Source organism: Pan troglodytes, chromosome 10 (assembly GCF_028858775.2).
Source record: "Pan troglodytes isolate AG18354 chromosome 10, NHGRI_mPanTro3-v2.0_pri, whole genome shotgun sequence".
NCBI lineage: Eukaryota > Metazoa > Chordata > Mammalia > Primates > Hominidae > Pan > Pan troglodytes.
In genome coordinates, this window is record NC_072408.2 from 119,784,943 (window position 1) to 119,809,658 (window position 24,716).

A 24,716-nucleotide genomic window follows, 5' to 3' on the forward strand; every position below is an offset into this window, starting at 1 on the left:
AGACTCCATCTCATGCTTTCCATTGCTGAATGCAGACTTCTATATAGGTCCTTTAGATCTAGCTTATGACTTCTTGCTCGGATAATTTTTTGTTTGGTCTCTCAATTTCTGAGTAAAATATCTTAAAATCTCCTGCTCTGAATGGATATTTATCCCTTGTTCCTTGCAATTCTGTAAATTTTGCTTTTTATATTTTGAGGCTATGTTATTGGGAACATATAAGTGCATAATATTATATTTTATTGGATTGTTCTTTTATTATTAAGTAATAATCTTCATTTCTGAAAGTTATCTTTGTCTTAAAGCCTTTTGTCTGATATTAATAGGGCTTCAGTCCTCCTTTGTCAGCATTTTCCTGACGTACCCTCTCTACTCTTTATTTACTAGCATGTGTTATTAAATTGTATGCATTACAGGCAGCACAAAGCTAAAAGACAAAAATGAAAGAAGCAACAATGATATAATGATCTTCAAGGGTTTGATAATATCTTGGAACTAAACTTCCAGACACTAATAATAGGGGAGATTATTTCTTTTGTTTTTGTTTTTACAGTCTATGCAAATTAAACCCTATTAATATAATTAACAAATTTTTTCACCATTGCTACTTGATTTCCTGTTCTTTCTTCTGGATTCATTTTCCTTCTTACAGAAATACATCTTTTAGTACTTTTTCAGAAAGGGTTTATGAGTGACAAATTTTTCTCAGACTTTGTCTAAAACCATTTCTGTTTCACCTCCATGCTTGAATGGGATGCTTGACACTTGTTTTCCTTAGTTCTGCTGTCTTCTTACCTGTTGTTGCTGATGAGAAGTCTCTGTCAGTTATTGATTTTTTGTTGTTAATGATCTGTTTTTTGTTTGCATGCATGAATTTTGTTTGTTCATTTTCTTTTGATTTCCCTTTCAGTGGCTTTTAAGACTTTCTCTTGGTTCATAGTATTCTTCAGTTTCTCTTTGATGTATCTGTGTATAGAATTCTTTTTTTCTATGATTTTTTTATTATACTTTAAGTTCTAGGGTACATGTGCACAACATGCAGGTTTGTTACATATGTATACATGTGCCATGTTGGTGTGCTGCACCCATTAACTCGTCATTTACATTAGGTATATCTTCTAATGCTATCCCTCCCCACTCCCCCCACCCCACGACAGGCCCTGGTGTGTGATGTTCCCCACCCTGTGTCCAAGTGTTCTCATTGGTCAGTTCCCACCTATGAGTGAGAACATGTGGTGTTTGGTTTTCTGCTCCTGTGTTAGTTTGCTCAGAATGATGGTTTCCAACTTCATCCATGTCCCTACAAAGGACATGAACTCATCCTTTTTTATGGCTGCATAGTATTCCATAGTGTATATGTGCCACATTTTCTTAATCCAGTCTGTCATTGATGGACATTTGGGTTGGTTCCAAGTCTTTGCTCTTGTGAATAGTGCCACAATAAACATATGTGTGCATGTGTCTTTCTAGCAGCATGATTTATAATCCTTTGGGTATATACCCGGTAATGGGATGGCTGGGTCAAATGGTATTTCTAGTTCTAGATCCTTGAGGAAACGCCACACTGTCTCCAAAATGGTTGAACTAGTTTACAGTCCCACCAACAGTGTAAAAGTGTTCCTATTTCTCCACATCCTCTCCAGCACCTGTTGTTTCCTGACTTTTTAATGATCGCCATTCTAACTGGTGTGAGATGGTATCTCATTGTGGTTTTGATTTGCATTTCTCTGATGGCCAGTGATGATGAGCATTTTTTCATGTGTCTGTTGGCTGCATAAATGTCTTCTTTTGAGAAGTGTCTGTTCATATCCTTTACCCACTTTTTGATGGGGTTGTTTGATTTTTTTCTTATAAATTTGTTTAAGTTCTTTGTAGATTCTGGATATTAGCCCTTTGTCAGATGAGTAGATTGTAAAAATTTTCTCCCATTCTTTAGGTTGCTTGTTCACTCTGATGGTAGTTTCTTTTGCTGTGCAGAAGCTCTTTAGTTTAATTAGATCCAATTTGTCAGTTTTGGCTTCTGTTGCCATTGCTTTTGGTGTTTTAGTCATGAAGTCCTTGCCCATGCCTATGTCCTGAATGGTATTGCCTAGGTTTTCTTCTAGGGTTTTTACGGTTTTAGGTCTAAGATGTAAGTCTTTAATCCATCTTGAATTAATTTTGTATAAGGTGTAAGGAAAGGATCCAGTTTCAGCTTTCTAGATATGGCTAGCCAGTTTTCCCAGCACTATTTATTAAATAGGGAATCCTTTCCCCATTTCTTGTTTGTCTGTTTGTTTGTTTGTTGTTGTTGTTGTTGTTGTTGTTGTTTGAGATGGAGTCTCGCTCTGTTGCCTAGGCTGGAGTGCAGTGACGCGATCTCAGCTCACTGCAAGCTCCGCCTCCCAGGTTCACACCATTCTCTTGCCTCAGCTTCCCCAGTAGCTGGGACTACAGGTGCCCACCACCACATCTGGCTAATTTTTTTGTATTTTTTAGTAGAGACAGACAGGGTTTCACCATGTTAGCCAGGATGGTCTTGATCTCCCGACCTCGTGATCCACCCGCCTCGGCCTCCCAAAGTGCTGGGATTACAGGCGTGAACCACTGCACCTGGCCCCCATTTCTTGTTTTTGTCAGGTTTGTCAAAGATCAGATGGTTGTAGACGTGTGGTGTTATTTCTGAGGGCTCTGTTCTATTCCATTGGTCTATATCTCTGTTTTGGTACAGTACCATGCTGTTTTGGTTACTGTAGCCTTGTAGTATAGTTTGAAGTCAGGTAGCGTGATGCCTCCAGCTTTGTTCTTTTGGCTTAGGATTGTCTTGGCAATGCAGGCTCTTTTTTGGTTTCATATGAACTTTAAAGTAGTTTTTTCCAATTCTGTGAAGAAAGTCATTGGTAGCTTGATGGGGATGGCATTGAATCTATAAATTACCTTGGGCAATATGGCCATTTTCACAATATTGATTTTTCCTATCCATGAGCATGGAATGTTCTTCCATTTGTTTGTGTCCTGTTTTATTTCACTGAGCAGTGGTTTGTAGTTCTCCTTGAAGAAGTCCTTCACATCCATTGTAAGTTGGATTCCTGGGTATTTCATTCTCTTTGAAGCAATTGTGAATGGGAGTTCACTCATGATTTGGCTCTCTGTTTGTTTGTTATTGGTGTATAGGAATGCTTGTGATTTTTGCACAGTGATTTTGTATCCTGAGACTTTGCTGAAGTTGCTTATCAGCTTAAGAACATTTTGGGCTGAGATGATGGGGTTTTCTAAATATAAAATCATGTCATCTGCAAACAGGGACAATTTAACTTCCTCGTTTCCTAATTGAATACCCTTTATTTCTTTCTCCTGCCTTATTGCCCTGGCCAGAACTTACAACACTATGTTGAATAGGAGTGGTGATGAGAGAGGGCATCCCTGTCTTGTGCCAGTTTTCAAAGGGAATGCTTCCAGTTTCTGCCCATTCAGTACGATATTGGCTGTGGGTTTGTCATAAATAACTCATTATTTTGAGATGCCTCCCATCAATACCTAGTTTATTGAGAGTTTTTAGCATGAAGGGCTGTTGAATTTTCTCGAAGGCCTTTTTGGCATCTATTGAAATAATCATGTGGTTTTTGTCTTTGGTTCTGTTTATATGATGGATTACGTTTATTGATTTGTGTATGTTGAACCAGCCTTGCATCCCAAGGATGAAGCCAACTTGATCAGGGTGGATAAGCTTTTTGATGTGCTGCTGGATTCAGTTTGCCAGTATTTTATTGAGGATTTTTGCATAGATGTTTTATTGAGGATTTTCGCATAGATGTTCATCAGGGATATTGGTCTTTTTTTGTTGTGTCTCTGCCAGGCTTTGGTATCAGGATGATGCTGGCCTCATAAAATGAGTTATGGAGGATTCCGTCTTTTTCTAGTGATTGGAAAAGTTTCAGAAGGAATGGTAACAGCTCCTCTTTGTACCTCTGGTAGAATTCGGCTGTGAATCCATCTGGTCCTGGACTTTTTTTGGTTGGTAGGCTATTAATTATTGCCTCAATTTCAGAGTCTGTTATTGGTCTATTCAGGGATTCAACTTCTTCCTGGTTTAGTCTTGGGAGGGTGTATGTGTCCGGGAATTTATCCATTTTATCTAGATTTTCTAGTTTATTTGTGTAGAGGTGTTTATAGTATTCTCTGATGGTAGTTTGTATTTCTGTGTAATCGGTGGTGATATCCCCTTTATCATTTTTTATTGTGTCTATTCGATCCTTCTCTCTTTTCTTCTTTACTAGTCTTGCTAGCAGTCTATCAATTTTGTTCATCTTTTCAAAAAACCAGCTCTCGGATTCATTGATTTTTTGAAGGGTTTTTTGTGTCTCTGTCTCCTTCAGTTCTGCTCTGATCTTAGTTATTTCCTGCCTTCTGCTAGCTTTTGAATGTGTTTGCTCTTGCTTCTCTAGTTCTTTTCATTGTGATGTTAGGGTGTCAATTTTAGATCTTTCTTGCTTTCTCCTGTGGACATTTAGTGCTATAAATTTCCCTCTACACACTGCTTTAAATGTGTCCCAGAGATTCTGGTATGTTGTGTCTTTGTTCTCATTGGTTTCAAAGAACATCTTTATTTCTGCCTTCATTTAGTTATGTACCAAGTAGTCATTCAGGAGCAGGTTGTTCAGTTTCCATGTAGTTGAGTGGTTTTGAGTGAGTTTCTTAATCCTGAGTTCTAGTTTGATTGCACTGTGGTCTGAGAGACAGCTTGTTATAATTTCTGTTCTTTTACATTTGCTGAGGAGTGCTTTTCTTCCAACCATGTGGTCAATTTTGGAATAAGTGTAATGTGGTGCTGAGAAGAATGTATATTCTGTTGATTTGGGGTGGACAGTTCTGTAGATGTCTATTAGGTCCGCTTGGTGCAGAGCTGAGTTCAATTCTTGGATATCCTTGTTAACTTTCTGTCTCATTGATCTGTTTAATGTTGACAGTGGGGTGTTAAAGTCTCCCATTATTATTGTGTGGGAGTCTAAGTATCTTTGTAGGTCTCTAAGGACTTGCTTTATGAATCTGGGTGTTCCTGTATTGGGCGCATATATATTTAGGACAGTTAGCTCTTCTTGTTGAATTGATCCTTTCACCATTATGTAATGGCCTTCTTTGTCTCTTTTGATCTTTGTTGGTTTAAAGTCCCTTTTATCAGAGACTAGGATTGCAACCCTTGCTTTTTTTTGTTTTCCATTTGCTTGGTAGATCTTCCTCCATCCCTTTATTTTCAGTCTATGTGTGTCTCTGCATGTGAGCTGGGTGTCCTGAATACAGCACACTGATGGGTCTTGACTCTATCCAATTTGCCAGTCTGTGTCTTTTAATTGGAGCATTTAGTCCATTTACATTTAAGGTTAATATTGTTATGTGTAAATTTGATCATGTCATTATGATGTTGGCTGGTTATTTTGCTCGTTAGTTGATGCAGTTTCTTCCTAGCATCGATGGTCTTTACAATTAGGCATGTTTTTGCAGTGGCTGGTACCAATTGTTCCTTTCCATGTTTAGTGCTTCCTTCAGGAGCTCTTGTAAGGCAGGCCTGGTGGTGACAAAATCTCTCAGCATTTGCTTGTCTGTAAAGGATTGTATTTCTCCTTCACTTATGAAGCTTAGGTTGACTGGATATGAAATTCTGGGTTGAAAACTCTTTTCTTTAAGAACTTTGAATATTGGCCCCCACTATCTTCTGGCTTGTAGAGTTTCTGCCGAGAGATCTGCTGTTAGTCTGATGGGCTTCCCTTTGTGGGTAACTCGAGCTTTCTCTCTGGCTGCCCTTAACATTTTTTCCTTCATTTCAACTTTGGTGAATCTGACAATTATGTGTCTTGGAGTTGGTCTTCTCGAGGAGTATCTTTGTGGCGTTCTCTGTATTTCCTGAATTTTAATGTTGGCCTGCCTTGCTAGGTTGGGGAAGTTCTCCTGGATAATATCCTGCAGAGTGTTTTCCAACTTGGTTCCATTCTCCCTGTCACTTTCCGGTACACCAATCAGACATAGATTTGATCTTTTCATATAGTCCCATCTTTCTTGGAGGCTTTGTTCATTTCTTTTTACTCTTTTTTCTCTAAACTTCTCTTCTCACTTCATTTCATTCATTTGATCTTCAATCACTGATACCCTTTCTTCCACTTGATAGAATCGGCCACTGAAGCTTGTGCATGCATCACGTAGTTCTTGTGCCATGGTTTTCAGCTCCATCAGGTCATTTAAGGTCTTCTCTATGCTGTTCATTCTAGTTAGCCATTCGTTTAATCTTTTCTCAAGGTTTTTAGCTTCTTTGCGATAGGTTTGAACATCCTCCTTTAGCTCGGAGAAGTTTGTTATTACCAATTGTCTGAAGCCTTCTTCTCTCAACTCATCAAAGTCATTCTCCATCCAGCTTTGTTCCATTGCTTGTGAGGAGCTGCATTCCTTTGGAGGAGAAGAGGCGCTCTGATTTTTAGAATTTTCAGCTTTTCTGCTCTGGTTGCCCCCCATCTTTGTGGCTTTATCTACCTTTGGTCTTTGATGATGGTGATGTACAGATGGGATTTTGGTGTGGATGTCCTTTCTGTTTGTTAGTTTTCCTTCTAACAGTCAGGACCCTCAGCTGCAGGTCTGTTGGAGTTTGCTGGAGGTCCACTCCAGACCCTGTTTGCCTGGATATCACCAGTGGAGGCTGCAGAACAGCAAATATTGCAGAACTGCAAATATTGCTGCCTGATCCTTCCTTTGGAAGCTTCGTCTCAGAGGGGCACCCAGCCATATGAGGTGTCAGTCGGCCCCTACGGGGAAGTGCCTCCCAGTTAGGCTACTCGGGGATCAGGGACCCACTTGAGGAGGCAGTCTGTCCGTTCTCAGATCTCAAACTCCATGCTGGGAGAACCACTACTCTCTTCAAAGCTGTCAGACAGGGACGTTTATGTCTGCAGAAGTTTCTGCTGCCTTTTGTTCAGCTATGCCCTGCCCCCAGAGATGGAGTCTACAGAGGCAGGCAGGCCTCCTTGAGCTGCAGTGGGCTCCACCCAGTTCGAGCTTCCCAGCCACTTTGTTTACCTACTCAAGCCTCAGCAATGGTGGATGCCCCTCCCCTAGCCTCGCTTCTGCCTTGCAGTTCAATCTCAGACTGCTGTGCTAACAGTGAATGAGGCTCCGTGGGCGTGTGACCCTCCGTGCCAGGTGCAGGATATAATCTCCTGGTGTGCCGTTTGCTAAGACCGTTGGAAAAGCACAGTATTAGGGTTGGAGTGTCTCGATTTTCCAGGTACCATCTGTCATGGCTTCCTTTGGCTAGGAAAGGGAATTCCCCGACCCCTTGCACTTCCCAGGTGAGGCAACGCCCTGCCCTGCTTCGGCTCATGGTCCGTGGGCTGTACCCACTGTCCAACAAGCCACAGTGAGAGGAGTGAGAGGAACCCAGTACCTCAGTTGGAAATGCAGAAATCACCCATCTTCTGTGTCGCTCACGCTGGGAGCTGTAGACTGGAGCTGTTCCTATTCAGCCATCTTGGAATCTCCTCTCTGGATTTCTTTTTAATGTGTCCTCTTTGAAATGTGCTGTCCCTCCTGAATCTGAGAGCTCAATTCTTCCTTTAGTTTTAGGGAGAGGTCTTCCAATAGCTCTTCGAATACTGCCTCTCCCCTATTTTGTCTATTCTCTACTTCTGGAACTCCTGTTAGACGGTTTCTTATCTCATCCTCCATGGCTTTTCATCTCTCTCATTGTTCCCATCTCTTTGTCTATCAGGGCTGTCTGTTTTTCAGTTTCTTGGACCTGTCTTCTGGTTTATAGACTCTATTCAAATAATGTCTACTCTGCTGCTTATCCTTAATTTTTTTAAATTTCAGTGACTTTTTCACCTCTAAAAGTTATGTTTCTCTCTTTCTTAAATCAATCAGTTATTTGTTCATAGGCTTCAATTCTTTCACTGTGGTTTCAGTTTCTTTGATGTCTTCAATAATTTCCAACATGCTTATTTTACTGTCTCAGATTGTCCTATTAACTCAAATTCTTGAGGTGCTAATTTTCCTATTTGTTGTGTCACCTGACTCTCCCTCATGGTCAATCATTTCCTCATATAGTTTGTAATTTTTTATTGTGAACTCATCTTTGGGGTTTGTGGAGATTTTGTTGTCTTTGCTTTTCCTGTGGAAGTTCCTTGTGCCCTGGGTTGGAGAAATATTCCCCTTGGGACCACGTTTTCACTTCGTTTCTACCTGGACTCCAAGAGTTTCACTAATTCCTAGGCTAGATTATGCATTAATTTAACAGTCTGGGATTTCCTCACCATGCAGATACTGTAAATTTGGACTTCACATCCACATCTAGCACAGGATCGGGGTCCCAGTTTCTCACAGGGGATTTTCTTTTTTCCCCCACCCAGAGCCCTAGCAGCAAGCTTCCTTGAAGCCCCTCTCTGCCAGTGGACAACCTTTTGCTGTCACTTTTCATGAAGAAGGCATTTATTTTAGAGGCCAGCCTTATGAAAGTGAAGGACAAGACTCAATTGTAGCTTCCTCTCTGTGTCTTGTTTTTCTTTTTCTGGAAGATAACGTTAATAATAGCAATAATTACTGCTTATTGAGCACATGATGTATTCTACATACTGTTCTAAGCACTTCACATGTAGATTTCAATTGATTCTTACAATAGCCTTAGAAGGATAGGTGCTATTTATGATCTCCCTTTTACAGATGAGGAAACTAGACCTGAAGAGGTAAAAATCACACAGCTTGGATTTGAACCCAGGCTTATCTGTCTCCAAAGCTCACTCCTTTAACCACTATGTGACACAGCTTTTCTGGCTCAAGATTATCCATCTTTCAGCTTTCAGGGAAAATTTAAAAAACAAAAAATAAATAGAAGATTATCCACTGTGCAGTTACTGGATGGATTAGCAAAAAATATTGAAAAGCATCCAGTACAGAATTGATACTGAAAAAATGATAGCTCTGATTGTTATTCAATGTTACAGTGTATTATTGATTGCAATGTTAGGTGATTAATGTTAGAATATTCATAAAGGCTGGTGAATGGATGGGTTGGTAAATGCTGCTGTCTTCAATTGGAGTTGCACACTCAGGGTGTTTCAAACTTCTACAGGGCAGCTCAGTTCTGGCACCAAACCAAATCCCCAGGTCTACTCGAGGCTCCTCACCAGTGGCTGCCAGGAGGGCGAGCATAAGGCCTGCTTCGCAGAGCTGCGGAGGAACTTCATGAACATTCGCCCTGTCAAGCTGAAGAACCTGATTCTGCTGGTGAAGCACTGGTACCACCAGGTGAGTTGCCCCTGGCTCCTCCCAGGAAGCCACCACTGTCATGGCAACCACCCCAGCCAATCAGTTCCTCCTCTACACCCACATCTCCCCTCCTTTGCTTCTTATTGGTCATCCAGAGCAGAAGGACCGGCCTCCTCCATCCTCCATTTCCTGCCCAGATCTGGAAGCCACTGTTAGAAAAAAATCTTTTCTCCATCAAGTCTAAAGTCTTCATGTCTTGTACCTGGGGTTCACTTTAGCCCATCCACTTCTCTCTTTTGACACTGCAAATGTTTTCTCTGTTTTTCCCCCACCTCCAAGCCTTTGCTTATGATATTACCCCCACCACATGTCTATTTTTAGAAAAGAAAACTCCCCTTTCTGGAAGCCTAGAGCTGGCAATGACCACCATATGGTAAGGGCCTGTCCAAGACAGAAAAACCAGAGCACTTGAACAGAAAAGATCTGAACAGAAAAGCTGATGACTCCTTATGGGCTTCTGGATCAAGCTGTGCCTGAAAGCAGATCTACTCCAAGGCTTTTGGGTTACATCAGCCAATACATTCTTTCATAGCCTTTTTTTTTTTTTTTTAGAAAGTGTCTCCCTTTGTCACCCAGGCTGGAGTGCTGTGGCACAATTACAGCTCGCTGCAGCCTCGACCTTCTGGGCTCAAGTAATCCTCCTGCCTCAGCCCCCGTAGTAGCTAAGACTACAGGCATGCACTACTACACCTGGCTGATTTTCGTACTTTTTGTAGAGACAGGAGTCTTACCATGTTGCCCAGGTTAGTCTAGAACTTCTGGGCTCAAGTAATCCACCCACCTTGGCCTCCCAAAATGCTAGAATTACAGGCACAAGCCACCATGCCCCAGCCTTGTTGCCTCTTTTGAGTTGCACTAAATTCTGAACATCCTTCGGAGCTCCCTTACTAAATACTTCTCTGAATTCTGACTTGTATTCATGCATCCCTATATTCAACAAACATCTATCGAGCACCCGCTATTTCTAACTTGTGATGGACACTGGGATACCAAGATGGATACATTGCAGCCCCTATTCCTGTACAACCACCCCATGTTATGTGATTAATGTTAAAATATTCCTAAAGGCTGCTGATGGATGGATTCGTCAATGCTTCTGTCTTCAATTAGAGTTACACACTCAAGATGTTTCAAATTTCCAAATTCCTTGAGGGGAGACACTAGGCAAAAGCCACGTCTGAGTTCTCAGTCTCACTGTATGACCTTAGACAAGTCACTACCCTCCTCTGAACCTCAGTTTACCCACCTGTAAAATGAGAAGCATCAGCAAGTTTCTATTCTTTCTGCGCTTCTGTTTTCTGTATTCCCTTCCTGCCCCAAGTGCTTATGGCCACACTCAGCTCACATCCACTAATCACTCATCTTTGGTTGGCCTTGTGTGATACAGGTTGCGGCTCAGAACAAAGGAAAACGACCAGCCCCTGCCTCTCTGCCCCCAGCCTATGCCCTGGAGCTCCTCACCATCTTTGCCTGGGAGCAGGGCTGCAGGCAGGATTGTTTCAACATGGCCCAAGGCTTCCGGACGGTGCTGGGGCTCGTGCAACAGCATCAGCAGCTCTGTGTCTACTGGACGGTCAACTATAGCACTGAGGACCCAGCCATGAGAATGCACCTTCTTGGCCAGCTTGGAAAACCCAGGTGAAGACCCGCTTCCCTTTGCCTGGCTTCATTATCCTCCCCCTCCCCACTGTCACCCTGGAGTCAGTCATCCAGGAGGAGTCCAAGGTAGGGTTTGGGGTGGCAATCCCGCTCCTCACTCTGCTTCCCTCTGGACTCTTTGCTGAGGAAGTGTGGACATAAGGAGTCCCAAAAGAAACCAGGGCCAGTTTTATTAGCATGATAAAATAGTATTTCTCAGTTGAAGGGGCCACCCAATAGCTTTCCAGCCAAGGCAGCCAATTGAGATCGCTTCTGCACTTGGGCAAGACTGAGCCAACCCTGAGGTCCTGACACTCTTTCCAGCCCTCACGCCCCTTTTCAGCCCTTCCACCTACCTCCTCTTTCACTGACTCCCACCTTCCCCACCCACCTTCCTGCTGTGCCCCCAGACCCCTGGTCCTGGACCCCGCTGATCCCACCTGGAACGTGGGCCACGGTAGCTGGGAGCTGTTGGCCCAGGAAGCAGCAGCGCTGGGGATGCAGGCCTGCTTTCTGAGTAGAGACGGGACATCTGTGCAGCCCTGGGATGTGATGGTAAGATGGAGGGTCCTGGGGGGCAGGGGGCCCTGCACCCTGCCTTCTAGTCAGGTTCCCTTAACCTGCCGGTGCACCCATCCCCAGCTGCTAGGAGTGTTGGTGGCTGACAACTCATAGCCACCCCTTCTCTGGAGACTTGCCTTTCATGAAATGCACAGATTGCTACATCCCAGCCAGTGCCTGAGTGACACAGGGTTACAAAAGGCCTAACTCTGTCTCCAGGCGGAACCGACTCTGTGATGCAACTCACGTTCCAGCGCTCCCTGTGGAATCAGACAAACACTTGTCTCCAGCTGAGCACCCAGCTTTGCTGAGCCTCTTCTCTGCCCTCTGCTGCTGTCCTTGTTCCACTTCTCCTCCAAGCACTGCCCCAATTAATCATATGCACAAGAATTCCTGCCATGGACCCTGCTTCTAGGAAAACTGAGACATAAGCCACTTGCAGCTCCCAAAAGGATATGATTTTATCACATTTACTATTTTGCAGCAGAGTCTCATAACCAGCATTTAATACTCAGGACAATCCATTGAGACCCGGACTTCATTATTGCACTCATTTAAACATGGGGAAACTGAGACTGTGTATTGATGCTGGAACCAAAATTCAATCTCAGGTCCTTCTGATGCTACCTCAGAACCTACCCACCAGCTGAGAAGGAAAGAGGGACATGGGAGACAGTGGGAGTCTTGTCCTCGGAGGACATCAAGGGGCAGGGCTTGGGTGAGCACTGGGAGTCCCGTCTCAAGCTGGCCCCACCTGGATTCTCTCTGCAGCCAGCCCTCCTTTACCAAACCCCAGCTGGGGACCTTGACAAGTTCATCAGTGAATTTCTCCAGCCCAACCGCCAGTTCCTGGCCCAGGTGAACAAGGCCGTTGATACCATCTGTTCATTTTTGAAGGAAAACTGCTTCCGGAATTCTCCCATCAAAGTGATCAAGGTGGTCAAGGTGAGTCCTCAGAGAGCTGTAGGCAAGCAGTGTCCTGCAAGCTGGTGATCTCTCCCAGCCCAGGGCCAGGCTTGACTCACTTCCGCCCTCGTAGCAAACAGCAAAAAGCCAGGCATAGAGAAAGAGCCGGAAAGTGGTCATGGGAGGATGGCAGAGAGAGGGCCCAGATATGTCCAACAAGTCTCTTTTGGTTGCTAGTGACACCTAACTCAAAAGACGCAACAAAGGAATGTATTGACTGATGTAACTGGAAAGTCCTGGGTAGGGCTGCTTACAGGCATAGCTAGATCCAGGAGCCCAGGCAGCATCATCAGGACTCAGTTTTTCTCTCCAGTTCTTGGTTCTGCTTTTTAATGTCTTGGATAGGCCCTTAACATATGGTGGTCTTTGGCAGCTCTAAGCTTCCAGAAAGGGGAACTTGTTTTTTTTTAAAATTCAAATAAAAGTCTTGGAATTGAGTCTCATTGGCCTGGCTTGGGTAACCTACCAACCCCCAAACTAGTTACTGGGGCTAGGGAGACATTATGCTCTGGATGGCCAAGACTGGGTCACATGGTGAAGTGGCCCCCGCCTAGTCCTCATGGGCTGAGTGTGGGGTAGGAGTGGTCCCTCCAAAGAACACCAGGATGCTGATCCCAGGTGGAAAGGACGCTGGGGGTGTACAAAAGGCCACACTGTTCACGGCACTGGATACAGCCTCAGTCCACAGTTGGAGAGACAAGTGAGACCCAGATCAGCTCAGAAAGAGTGTTAGCATAAAGCCAGCCAGTGAACAGTGCCAGGGATGCTGGTTTGCTGTGTGACCATAGGCATGTACCTTCCCCTCTCTGATCCTCACGTTCCTGATTTCTAACACTTGAGGAGAGTGGCTTGGATCACTGGCTCTCAACTCTGGCTCCCCTGGCTTGACCTTGGAATTACAGTTTTCTAAAAATATGCTGATGCCCAAGCCCCAACCCAGGAAAACTTAAATCACAGTCTTGTGGGGCGGGAGCCAGCCATTAGTCGTTGGTAAAAGCCTTCCAGGTGCAGACAGGCTTGGGAGCTGCAGGCCCAAAAAACCAACCAACAAACAAAACACTTCTCAAATCCTCTCCAGTCACAAAACATGATGGAATGAGAAATTTTGCATTTGTTGAAGGGTTTAAACTTACCTCTTGCACGCTTCTTTTTCTTACAATCTTAAATACAGTCTTTCTTACCATATTAAAGATCTAACACAGAGAGGTTAGATGACTTGTCCAAGGTCACACAGTAGGTTTTCTAACTCACAGTCCAGAACCGACAGGCTAAGCCATGCTTCAAGGGTTGAGCCACCTGCCATGTCCTCTCCAGGGTGGCTCTTCAGCCAAAGGCACAGCTCTGCGAGGCCGCTCAGATGCCGACCTCGTGGTGTTCCTCAGCTGCTTCAGCCAGTTCACTGAGCAGGGCAACAAGCGGGCCGAGATCATCTCCGAGATCCGAGCCCAGCTGGAGGCATGTCAACAGGAGCGGCAGTTCGAGGTCAAGTTTGAAGTCTCCAAATGGGAGAATCCCCGCGTGCTGAGCTTCTCACTGACATCCCAGACGATGCTGGACCAGAGTGTGGACTTTGATGTGCTGCCAGCCTTTGACGCCCTAGGTGAGGTGCCCTGGCGTAGACCTGAGAGGGGGAAATACAGAGGCAGGGCCGCCATGGGCAGTTGTAGAGGTTGCACAGTACACAACCAGGCCACATCTGTTCGCATCATTGCAGGCATTGTAGTTGTGTATGTTCATCACAACTTTCCTGCAAAGTATCTAAAGAAGAGGGCGCCTTTTTCTAATTTGCGCAGGCACTCTGTGGGCTAACAGTGGCCTCAAGCTGGGTTCCAGTCCGAGCAATTTCACCAACATGCTGGATGACCTTGAACAAGGGACTTCCCCGTCCTGAGCCCCAGTGTCTTTATCTCACATCTGACAGTAAGGACACTGATGTTTCTTGCACATTCCCAGCTTTGAATGGTTTGTGTGCCACCCGCCTCCTCCACCTGCTGCAGATCCATTCATTCAGTTCATTCAATACATGCATCTACTCTGTGCCCAGTGCTCTTCCAGGCACCAAAAATAAAGCCTTGAACAAAATAGACACAACTCTCTTCATATCTTTTCAACTCTCAGTTTGATTAGCAGTTTTCAGAGTGAGAAAGTCCCTTGTATCCGAATTTATTTGGTTTCTGAGTTTGAGGAGCAGGTGGCCAAGGGAGGGATTCATGCAGAACTTTTTTTTAAGAGACAGGGTCTTACTTTATCACCCGGCCTGGAGTGCAGTGGCACGATCATGACTCAATGCAGCCTCAAACTCCTGGGCTCAAGTGATCCTCCAGCCCCAGCGTCCTGAGAAACTGGGACTACAGGTGCACACCACCACACCTGGCTAATTTATAGAATTTTTTGTAGAGATGGGGATATGACTATGTTGCCCAGGCTGATCTGAAACTCCTGGCCACATATGATCCTCCTGCAGTGGCCTTCGAGAGTGCTGGGATTACAGACGTAAGCCACTGCACCCAGCCCAGAAATTTATCTGAATCTATTCAGTTCTTCAGTTCAGAGAGCAAGAATTTGGATATTAGGGAATGCCTTTAAGTGCAATGTAACCAGAATGGTGATGTCAACTCCATACACAGCTCTGTTACCTGCAGGAGGATGTAAGACTGAGGCCTGCCCTCCCTCGGTTAGACAGAAAGATAAGTAAGTATTAGAGAGGTGTTAAAGACAGGCTAGCTCCCAGCTGAGACTTTTTCCAAGACAGGTAAGCAGATGGTTTGAAAGGGAGCAGAAAAGGGAGTATGACTGTCACCAGGGATTTAATGTGGATCATGCCACATCTGTGTTCCACCTAAAAACACCCTGTGGCCTCCCAGTGGATCCCAGACCACCCTTAGGAAAACACCCAAGAGGTAGGAGATCTCAGAAGTCCTTTCTAAGTTGGCCCCACTGGGACACCATGGGAGCCGCAGTGATGGTAACCATCTCCCCATCTCCAGGCCAGCTGGTCTCTGGCTCCAGGCCCAGCTCTCAAGTCTACGTCGACCTCATCCACAGCTACAGCAATGCGGGCGAGTACTCCACCTGCTTCACAGAGCTACAACGGGACTTCATCATCTCTCGCCCTACCAAGCTGAAGAGCCTGATCCGGCTGGTGAAGCACTGGTACCAGCAGGTTCGGCACATGGATAGGCCACCTTCCTAAGTTGCCCTGGGCTCTGCCTCTGGAGCACTTTCCTGGGAGGAAGCAGGGCCCAGCCCTGGCCAAGATCCTGGGTTGGTGGAGCAGAGCAGAAAGAGTGCTATATCTCAGCTGTGGGACCTTAGTTTTCTTATCTGTAAGATGGGGGTGATAAAACTATGTCACAGGATGTGATGGGATAAAGCATGGCAAGGCATCTGGCACATGTAGGTGCTCAATAAAAGTTTTGGAGTTGCTTTGCCAAGTCCAGAATAATCCCTTCTGTACCTCATCAGTGCCAATATGAACCAACATATCTTTCTTCTCGTTCTCCAGTGTACCAAGATCTCCAAGGGGAGAGGCTCCCTACCCCCACAGCACGGGCTGGAACTCCTGACTGTGTATGCCTGGGAGCAGGGCGGGAAGGACTCCCAGTTCAACATGGCTGAGGGCTTCCGCACGGTCCTGGAGCTGGTCACCCAGTACCGCCAGCTCTGTATCTACTGGACCATCAACTACAACGCCAAGGACAAGACTGTTGGAGACTTCCTGAAACAGCAGCTTCAGAAGCCCAGGTTCAGGTCTACCCCCAATGTTCCAGAATTTCAAACCTGTGATCGCTCACTCTCCCCACTTTCTAGATTGCAGAGCAGAGATGGGAAAACACTCTTCCTAGAACGGATTCCTTCCTAGAAGTTATATTCGTAGCACCTGAGGGACAAATGGTCAATTTTCTGGTCACCCAGGAATAGGGTTGCCAGATAAAATGCAAGACCCCAAGTTAAATTTGAGTTTCAGATAAACAATGAATAACTTCTTAGTATAAGTATGCTCGATGCCATATTTGAGACATAATTATGCTTAAAAATTTATTCACTGTTTATCTGAAAGTCAAATTTAACTAGGCATCCTGGTTTTTTTTTGTTGTTGTTGTTGTTTGTTTGTTTGTTTGTTTTGTCACCCAGGCTGGAGTGCAATGGCGCGATCTTGGCTCACTGCAACCCTCCGCCTCCTGGGTTCAAGAAATTCTTCTGCCTCAGCCTCCTGAGTAGCTGGGACCACAGGCGCACGCCACCAGGTCCAGCTAATTTTTGTATTTTTAGTTGAGACAGGGGTTTCACCATGTTGGCCAGGCTGATCTCGAACTCCTGGCCTCAAGTGATCTACCTGCCTAGGCCTCCCAAAGTGCTGGGATTACAGGCATGAGCCACTGTGCCCAGCCTTGTATTTGTACTTGTTAAATCTGACCACCCTACCTGTGAACCCACCTAGGTGCCATAAGCATGTTTCATACTTTGGGATTTTGCCTACCTCTGAAATGGGTACAGAGATAACAGAGATGCTTTTGCAAACTCAAGATGCATCTCCAGTCAGTGGGGAGTGGCTACTTAGAATGATGTGTTGAAAAAGCTTCTAAGGTTGTGATTTGACTCAGCTGGAAAGAGTAGGCTAACCAGCTAGTAGTGTCCAAAGGTTGAGCATCCCAAATGCAAAAATTCAAAATCTGAAAATGGCCCAGAATTTGAAGCTTTTTGACCACCAAAAAAAATGCTCAAGGAAAATGCTTATTGGAGCATTTTGGATTTTCAAATTAGGGATTCTTAACTGGTAAGTAAGGCAAAGGTCCAAAATCTGAAAAAATTTGAAGTCCAAAACACTTCTGGTCCCAAGCATTTTAGATAAGAAATACTCAACCTGTATCATGGATGCAGGAAGGGAGAGTTGTGGAACCGGTGTTGTGATTGATTAACAATGCCTCCCCTGAATAAGGAAGGGGTAAGCAGTAGCACCGTGGTTGATTAGTAATGTTTGCCTGAATGCAGAATGGCAAAGTGGCCATGTGTGTCTTATTTTCTATACCTGCCCTGTAGTGTATAGGAGAGCACTGAGGAATCTCTGAGCCCTGGCTCTAGCCCCTGCAAAGTGTTAGATAAAAGGGGAAAATAGTCCAACCAGTGCCACAGGTGGACACCTAGATGTTGCCAGGAATAAGACTGACCCTGGGTGGGAATTGCAGGCCTATCATCCTGGATCCGGCTGACCCGACAGGCAACCTGGGCCACAATGCCCGCTGGGACCTGCTGGCCAAGGAAGCTGCAGCCTGCACATCTGCCCTGTGCTGCATGGGACGGAATGGCATCCCCATCCAGCCATGGCCAGTGAAGGTGAGAGATCTGTGGTGCCAAAGGAAGTACCCTTTAGGGGTAAGGGGGCAGCATGGTCAGGGGAGGGACATGACTCCCACTAAAGGGGCAGGGCCCAGTGATGGCCCCAGGTATGCCCCTGTGCTTCCATTTTCCCATCCGGCTGTGTGGTCTCAGCTTCTGCAGAAAGAATGGGGTTACCAACATCTCTTATAATACTTCCCCAGGCTGCTGTGTGAAGTCGAGAAAATCAGCGGTCCTACTGGATGAAGAGAAGATGGACACCAGCCCTCAGCATGAGGAAATTCAGGGTCCCCTACCAGATGAGAGAGATTGTGTGCGTGTGTGTGTGAGCACATGTGTGCGTGTGTGTGCGCACGTGTGCATGTGTGTGTTTTAGTGAATCTGCTCTCCCAGCTCACACACTCCCCTGCCTCCCATGGCTTACACACTAGGATCCAGACTCCATGGTTTGACACCAGCCTGCGTTTGCAGCTTCTCTGTCACTGCCATGACTCTATCCTCGTACCACCACTGCTGCTTCCCACCCAGCTGAGAATGCCCCCTCCTCCCTGACTCCTCTCTGCCCATGCAAATTAGCTCACATCCTTCCTCCTGCTGCAATCCATCCCTTCCTCCCATTGGCCTCTCCTTGCCAAATCTAAATACTTTATATAGGGATGGCAGAGAGTTCCCATCTCATCTGTCAGCCACAGTCATTTGGTACTGGCTACCTGGAGCCTTATCTTCTGAAGGGTTTTAAAGAATGGCCAATTAGCTGAGAAGAATTATCTAATCAATTAGTGATGTCTGCCATGGATGCAGTAGAGGAAAGTGGTGGTACAAGTGCCATGATTGATTAGCAATGTCTGCACTGGATGCAGAAAAAAGAAGGTGCTTGCAGGTTTACAGTGTATATGTGGGCTATTGAAGAGCCCTCTGAGCTCAGTTGCTAGCAGGAGAGCATGCCCATATTGGCTTACTTTGTCTGCCACAGACACAGACAGAGGGAGTTGGGACATGCATGCTATGGGGACCCTCTTGTTGGACACCTAATTGGATGCCTCTTCATGAGAGGCCTCCTTTTCTTCACCTTTTATGCTGCACTCCTCCCCTAGTTTACACATCTGGATGCTGTGGCTCAGTTTGCCTTCCTGAATTTCTATTGGGTCCCTGTTTTCTCTCCTAACATGCTGAGATTCTGCATCCCCACAGCCTAAACCTGAGCCAGTGGCCAAACAACCGTGCTCAGCCTGTTTCTCTCTGCCCTCCAGAGCAAGGCCCACCAGGTCCATCCAGGAGGCTCTCCTGACCTCAAGTCCAACAACAGTGTCCACACTAGTCAAGGTTCAGCCCAGAAAACAGAAAGCACTCTAGGAATCTTAGGCAGAAAGGGATTTTATCTAAATCACTGGAAAGGCTGGAGGAGCAGAAGGCAGAGGCCACCACTGGACTATTGGTTTCAAGATTAGACCACTGTAGCCAAATCAGAGGTCAGAGAGCAGCCACTGCTACTGCTAATGCCACCACTACCCCTGCCATCACTGCCCCACATGGATAAAACTGGAGTCGAGACCTAGGTTAGATTCCTGCAACCACAAACATCCATCAGGGATGGCCAGCTGCCAGAGCTGCGGGAAGACGGATCCCACCTCCCTTTCTTAGCAGAATCTAAATTACAGCCAGACCTCTGGCTGCAGAGGAGTCTGAGACATGTATGATTGAATGGGTGCCAAGTGCCAGGGGGCGGAGTCCCCAGCAGATGCATCCTGGCCATCTGTTGCGTGGATGAGGGAGCGGGTCTATCTCAGAGGAAGGAACAGGAAACAAAGAAAGGAAGCCACTGAACATCCCTTCTCTGCTCCACAGGAGTGTCTTAGACAGCCTGACTCTCCACAAACCACTGTTAAAACTTACCTGCTAGGAATGCTAGATTGAATGGGATGGGACGAGCCTTCCCTCATTATTGTCATTCTTGGAGAGAGGTGAGCGACCAAGGGCAGCTCCTCTGATTCACCTAGAACCTGTTCTCTGCCATCTTTGGCTCAGCCTACAGAGACTAGAGTAGGTGAAGGGACAGAGGACAGGGCTTCTAATACCTATGCCATATTGACAGCCTCCATCCCTGTCCCCCGTCTTGGTGCTGAACCAATGCTAAGGGCACCATCTTAGACTCACCTCATCGATACTGCCTGGTAATCCAAAGCTAGAACTCTCAGGACCCCAAACTCCACCTCTTGGATTGGCCCTGGCTGCTGCCACACACATATCCAAGAGCTCAGGGCCAGTTCTGGTGGGCAGCAGAGACCTGCTCTGCCAAGTTGTCCAGCAGCAGAGTGGCCCTGGCCTGGGCATCACAAGCCAGTGATGCTCCTGGGAAGACCAGGTGGCAGGTTGCAGTTGGGTACCTTCCATTCCCACCACACAGACTCTGGGCCTCCCTGCAAAATGGCTCCAGAATTAGAGTAATTATGAGATGGTGGGAACCAGAGCAACTCAGGTGCGTGATACAAGGAGTGGTTGTCATCTGGGTAGGGCAGAGAGGAGGGCTTGCTCATCTGAACAGGGGTGTATTTCATTCCAGGCCCTCAGTCTTTGGCAATGGCCACCCTGGTGTTGGCATATTGGCCCCACTGTAACTTTTGGGGGCTTCCCGGTCTAGCCACACCCTCAGATAGAAAGACTTGACTGCATAAAGATGTCAGTTCTCCCTGAGTTGATTGATAGGCTTAATGGTCACCCTAAAAACACCCACATATGCTTTTCGATGGAACCAGATAGGTTGACGCTAAAGTTCTTATGGAAAAATACACACGCAATAGCTAGGAAAACACAGGGAAAGAAGAGTTCTGAGCAGGGCCTAGTCTTATCCAATATTAAAACATACTATGAAGCCTCTGATATTTAAACAGCATGGCGCTGGTACGTAAATAGACCAATGCAGTTAGGTGGCTCTTTCCAAGACTCTGGGGAAAAAAGTAGTAAAAAGCTAAATGCAATCAATCAGCAGTTGAAAGCTAAGTGAGAGAGCCAGAGGGCCTCCTTGGTGGTAAAAGAGGGTTGCATTTCTTGCAGCCAGAAGGCAGAGAAAGTGAAGACCAAGTCCAGAACTGAATCCTAAGAAATGCAGGACTCCAAAGAAATTGGTGTGTGTGTGTGTGTGTGTGTGTGTGTGTGTGTGTGTGTGTTTAATTTTTAAAAAGTTTTTATTGAGATAGATATAAGTCAATACCATAAAGCTCTCACCCTTTTAAAGTGTACAATTCAGTGGTGTGAGTATATTCATAAGATTTATACTTGGTGTCTATTCATAAGACTTATATCCAGCATATTCATAACTAGAGCCATATCACAGATGCATTCATCATAATAATTCCAGACATTTTCATCACCCTAAAAGGAAACCCTGAAACCCATTAGCAGTCATTCCCCATTCCTCCAACCCATTCTCTCCCTAATCCCTAGAAACCGCCAATCTGCTGTGTATTTCATCTATTGCCAACATTTCATATAAATGGCATCATACACTATGTGGCCTTTTGTGTCTGGCTTCTTTAACTTAACATGTTTTCAAGATTCATTCATGTTATAGTATATGTTGGGGTTTCATTCCTTTTTATTTCCGAAAGACATTTCCACTGCATAAATTGACTACATTTTGTTTATCCATTCTTCCATTGATAGGTATTTGGATATTCTCCACTTTTTTGCTATTTTGCTGCATTTTTTGCTATTATGACTAATAGCTGCTATGGACACTCTTGTATGAGATTTTGTGCAGACATATGTTTTCATTTTTCTTACGTATAAAAGGCGATCCACGATTGATGACCCCATCATAAGTCAAGGAGCATCTGTGTGCTGTATTAATCAGAGTTCTCCAGAGAAACCAAACCATTAGAATAGAGAAAGAGATATATAAAGAGATTTATTATGAGGGTTTGACTTGTGTGATTATGGAGTCTGAGAAGTTTTGTGATCCACCGTCTGCAAGCTGGAGACTCAGGAAATCCAGTGGTTGTAGTTTCAGACCAATTCAGAAGGCTGAGAACCAGGAGATTGCTGGAATAAGTCCCAATCCAAGTCTGAAAGCCCAAGAACCAGGAGCATCAATATTCGAGTGCAGACGACAGATGCCTCAGCTCATGCAGGGAGAGAAAATTTGCTGTTCCTCTTTTTGTTCTATTCAGGCCTCCAGTGGATTGGAAGATGCACACTCACCCTGGTGAGGGCTGTCTTCTCTACTCAGTCTACAGATTCAAATACTAATCTCTTCCAGGAACATGCTCACAGACACATCCAGAAATAACATTTTACCAGCCATCTGAGCGTCCCTTAACCCCGTCCAGTAGATACATAAAATTAACCCTCATGTATACCTAGGAGTGGAATTGCTGGATCACGTGATAACTCTATGTTTAGCCATTTGAGAACTGCCAGACTGTTTTCCACAGTGGCTGCACCATTTATACACACCCATCCCTGGCAGTGAATGAAAGTTCCAGTTTCTCTGTATCCTTGCCAACACTCATTGTCCATCAAGTTGATTATAGCCATCCTCGTGGGTAGATGAGAAAGTGATGATATGCTGTCAAAATTATCAGGTCTGCTCAATGTGGTCAGGACCCTACATGGTAAAAAAGAATAGGGCCCTGACACATAGAATGGGAACATACAGGTTGATGCCACTGAGAATCTTTTTTTTTTTTTTTTTTGAGACAGTGTCTTGCTCTGTCGCCCAGGCTGGAGTACAGTGGCACAATCTCGGCTCACTGCACCCTCCACTTCCTGGGTTCAAGTGGTTCTCCTGCCTCAGCCTCCCGAGTAGCTGGGACTACAGGCACATGCCACCACGCCTGACTAATTTTTGTGTTATTAGTAGAGACGGGGTTTCACCATGTTGGCCAGGCTGGTCTTGAACTCCTGACCTCAAGTGATCTGCCCACCTCAGCCTCCCAAAGTGCTGGGATTACAGGCAAGGGCCACCACCCCGGTCCCACTGAGAATCTTGAATCCTCAGATTCCTCTGACTCCTAGAGCTGTAAAAGTGACCTATCCATCCCTCCCTGTTAAGAGCTAACCCTCCTCCCTTGCTTGGAAACCCTATAGAGGCATCCACAAGACGTTTGTCCCTGTGCCCACCTCCTCTCCTGCCCACAAGGGTTGTGACTAGGCTTAAATTCCAGCATAAACAAGCCAGGGATGTGACGGGCCTCATAGGGGAGGAAAGGGCCTATATCCCAAAGTAGCTGGAGGGCCACGCCAGCATGACCAGCAGAAGTCGGGTGAGTTTGTGCAGGAGTCAACCTTGAGGGTGCTCTATGAGGGGGCTGCAGTGTGAGATCAGATAGGAAAGGGTTTATTGATTCGGAAGTCCTTTGGGAGTTCAGGGCTGCACAACCTGGCAAGGACTCCAGGAGAAGGTGTAAACTTGCTGCCAGGAGGGCTCCTAGAAGAGGGGAAAAAGTAGGAGGCCATGCTAAATGAGATCCAAATGCCAGAATTGCCAGGGGAGACGGTGGCAGATGCGATGAAAGGTCAGGGAAGTGGGAATGCTTGGGAAGGCTGCATAAGGCCCAGGGAGCCAGAGGCGACGATCTTCCATGGAAAAGCCAAGATTCCCCTTTACCAAGGCCACGAGGAATGGACCAGGAAGAGAACACCAGCCAGCATCACGGAGAAGCTCAGAAAGCCTCCTCTGCAGGGGATGCCATCACAGGGTGGTGGGTGAGGTCCCTTGGGAGCTAGGCTCACTGATAGCAAAAGGGATGGTGGAACCCTGGAGTAAGAGAGGCCAGGAGATGGCACCCATTAGGGGACACAGTGCTCACCATGAGTGGTAGGACCCAGGATTGGCCAGGAGGGGCTGGCCTGCAGAACATGGAGATGACCCTTAAATCTTGGTGTTCATAGGGACAGACTAGATGGGCCACAAGCAGGGAACTACTCAACTTACGCCATCAAAATACCTCAAGAATGAACGCCGAGGAAACTTCCCCCAGTAAAAACATCACCATTGCTTTCCTAGTGGGCTTCCCAGGAAACACGTCTGTCACATACGTCAGCTAAATGTCATGTGTGAGCCTAGATGTTGTCGGGGGTGCGGATGCTATAAAGAAGAGTATTGGAATCGTTGGTAAATTTTTCAATATAAGAATGTATTTATGGCTGGATGCAGTGGCTTACACCTATAATTCTACCACTTTGGGAGGCCGAGGCAGGCAGATCACTTGAGCCCAGGAGTTCGAGATCAGCCTGGGCAACATGGTGAGACCCTACCTGTACAAAAAAATACAAAAATTAGCCAGACATGGTGGTGTGTGCCTGTGGTCCCAGCTACTCAGGAAGCTGAGGCAGAAGAATCGCTTGAGCCTGAGAGGTTGAGGCTACAGTGAGCCGAGATTGTGCCACTGCACTCCAGCCTGGGTGACAGTGAGACTCTGTCTCAAAATATATATTTATACAATATTTATATAATAAACGTATATTTATTATATATGTTATATAAATTATATATTATATAAATTATACAAAATTATATTTATTATATATGTTATGAGATGATAGCATTGTATCAATGATAAAAGTCTGAATTGGACCATTGTTCTGTGCTTCTGTAACACAATATTCTTGTTCTTAGGAGATATAGGTTGAAGCATTTAGGAGTAAAGGGACATAAATCATGCAACATGCATTCAAATGGTTCAGGAATAAAAATACTCATGAAGGGCTGGGCGTGGTGGCTCAGGTCTGTAATCCCAGCACTTTGGGTGGCTGAGGTGGGAAGATCGCTTGAGGCCAGGAGTTCGAGCCCAGCCTGGGCAACATGGTGACATCATGACCCCCGTTTCTACCAAAAAATTTTAAAAAATTTAGCCAGGCATGGTGGTGCATGCCTATAGTCCCAGCTACTCAGGAGGCTGAAGTAGAAAGATTGCTTGAGCTTGGGAGGGTGA

At 45.6% G+C, this 24,716-nt stretch overlaps 1 protein-coding gene across 2 annotated transcripts in view; it reads left to right on the plus strand.

Annotated features, from left to right (window-relative positions):
• Positions 1–21,290, plus strand: part of OAS3 (2'-5'-oligoadenylate synthetase 3) — a 35,270-nt gene extending 13,980 nt beyond the window's left edge. Inside the window, exons 8-16 of one of the 2 annotated variants that reach the window (XM_509393.8) lie at positions 9,086–9,261; positions 10,670–10,920; positions 11,331–11,475; positions 12,253–12,426; positions 13,762–14,047; positions 15,435–15,610; positions 15,953–16,191; positions 17,634–17,781; positions 17,988–21,290. In XM_509393.8, the coding sequence (XP_509393.5) occupies positions 9,086–9,261; positions 10,670–10,920; positions 11,331–11,475; positions 12,253–12,426; positions 13,762–14,047; positions 15,435–15,610; positions 15,953–16,191; positions 17,634–17,781; positions 17,988–17,999 (1,607 nt within the window). In that variant the 3' untranslated portion in view covers positions 18,000–21,290. The remainder of the gene's footprint in view (positions 1–9,085; positions 9,262–10,669; positions 10,921–11,330; positions 11,476–12,252; positions 12,427–13,761; positions 14,048–15,434; positions 15,611–15,952; positions 16,192–17,633; positions 17,782–17,987) is intronic. The other variant, XM_009426300.5, reaches the window with a different exon arrangement.
• The last annotated feature ends 3,426 nt before the right edge of the window (positions 21,291–24,716 follow it).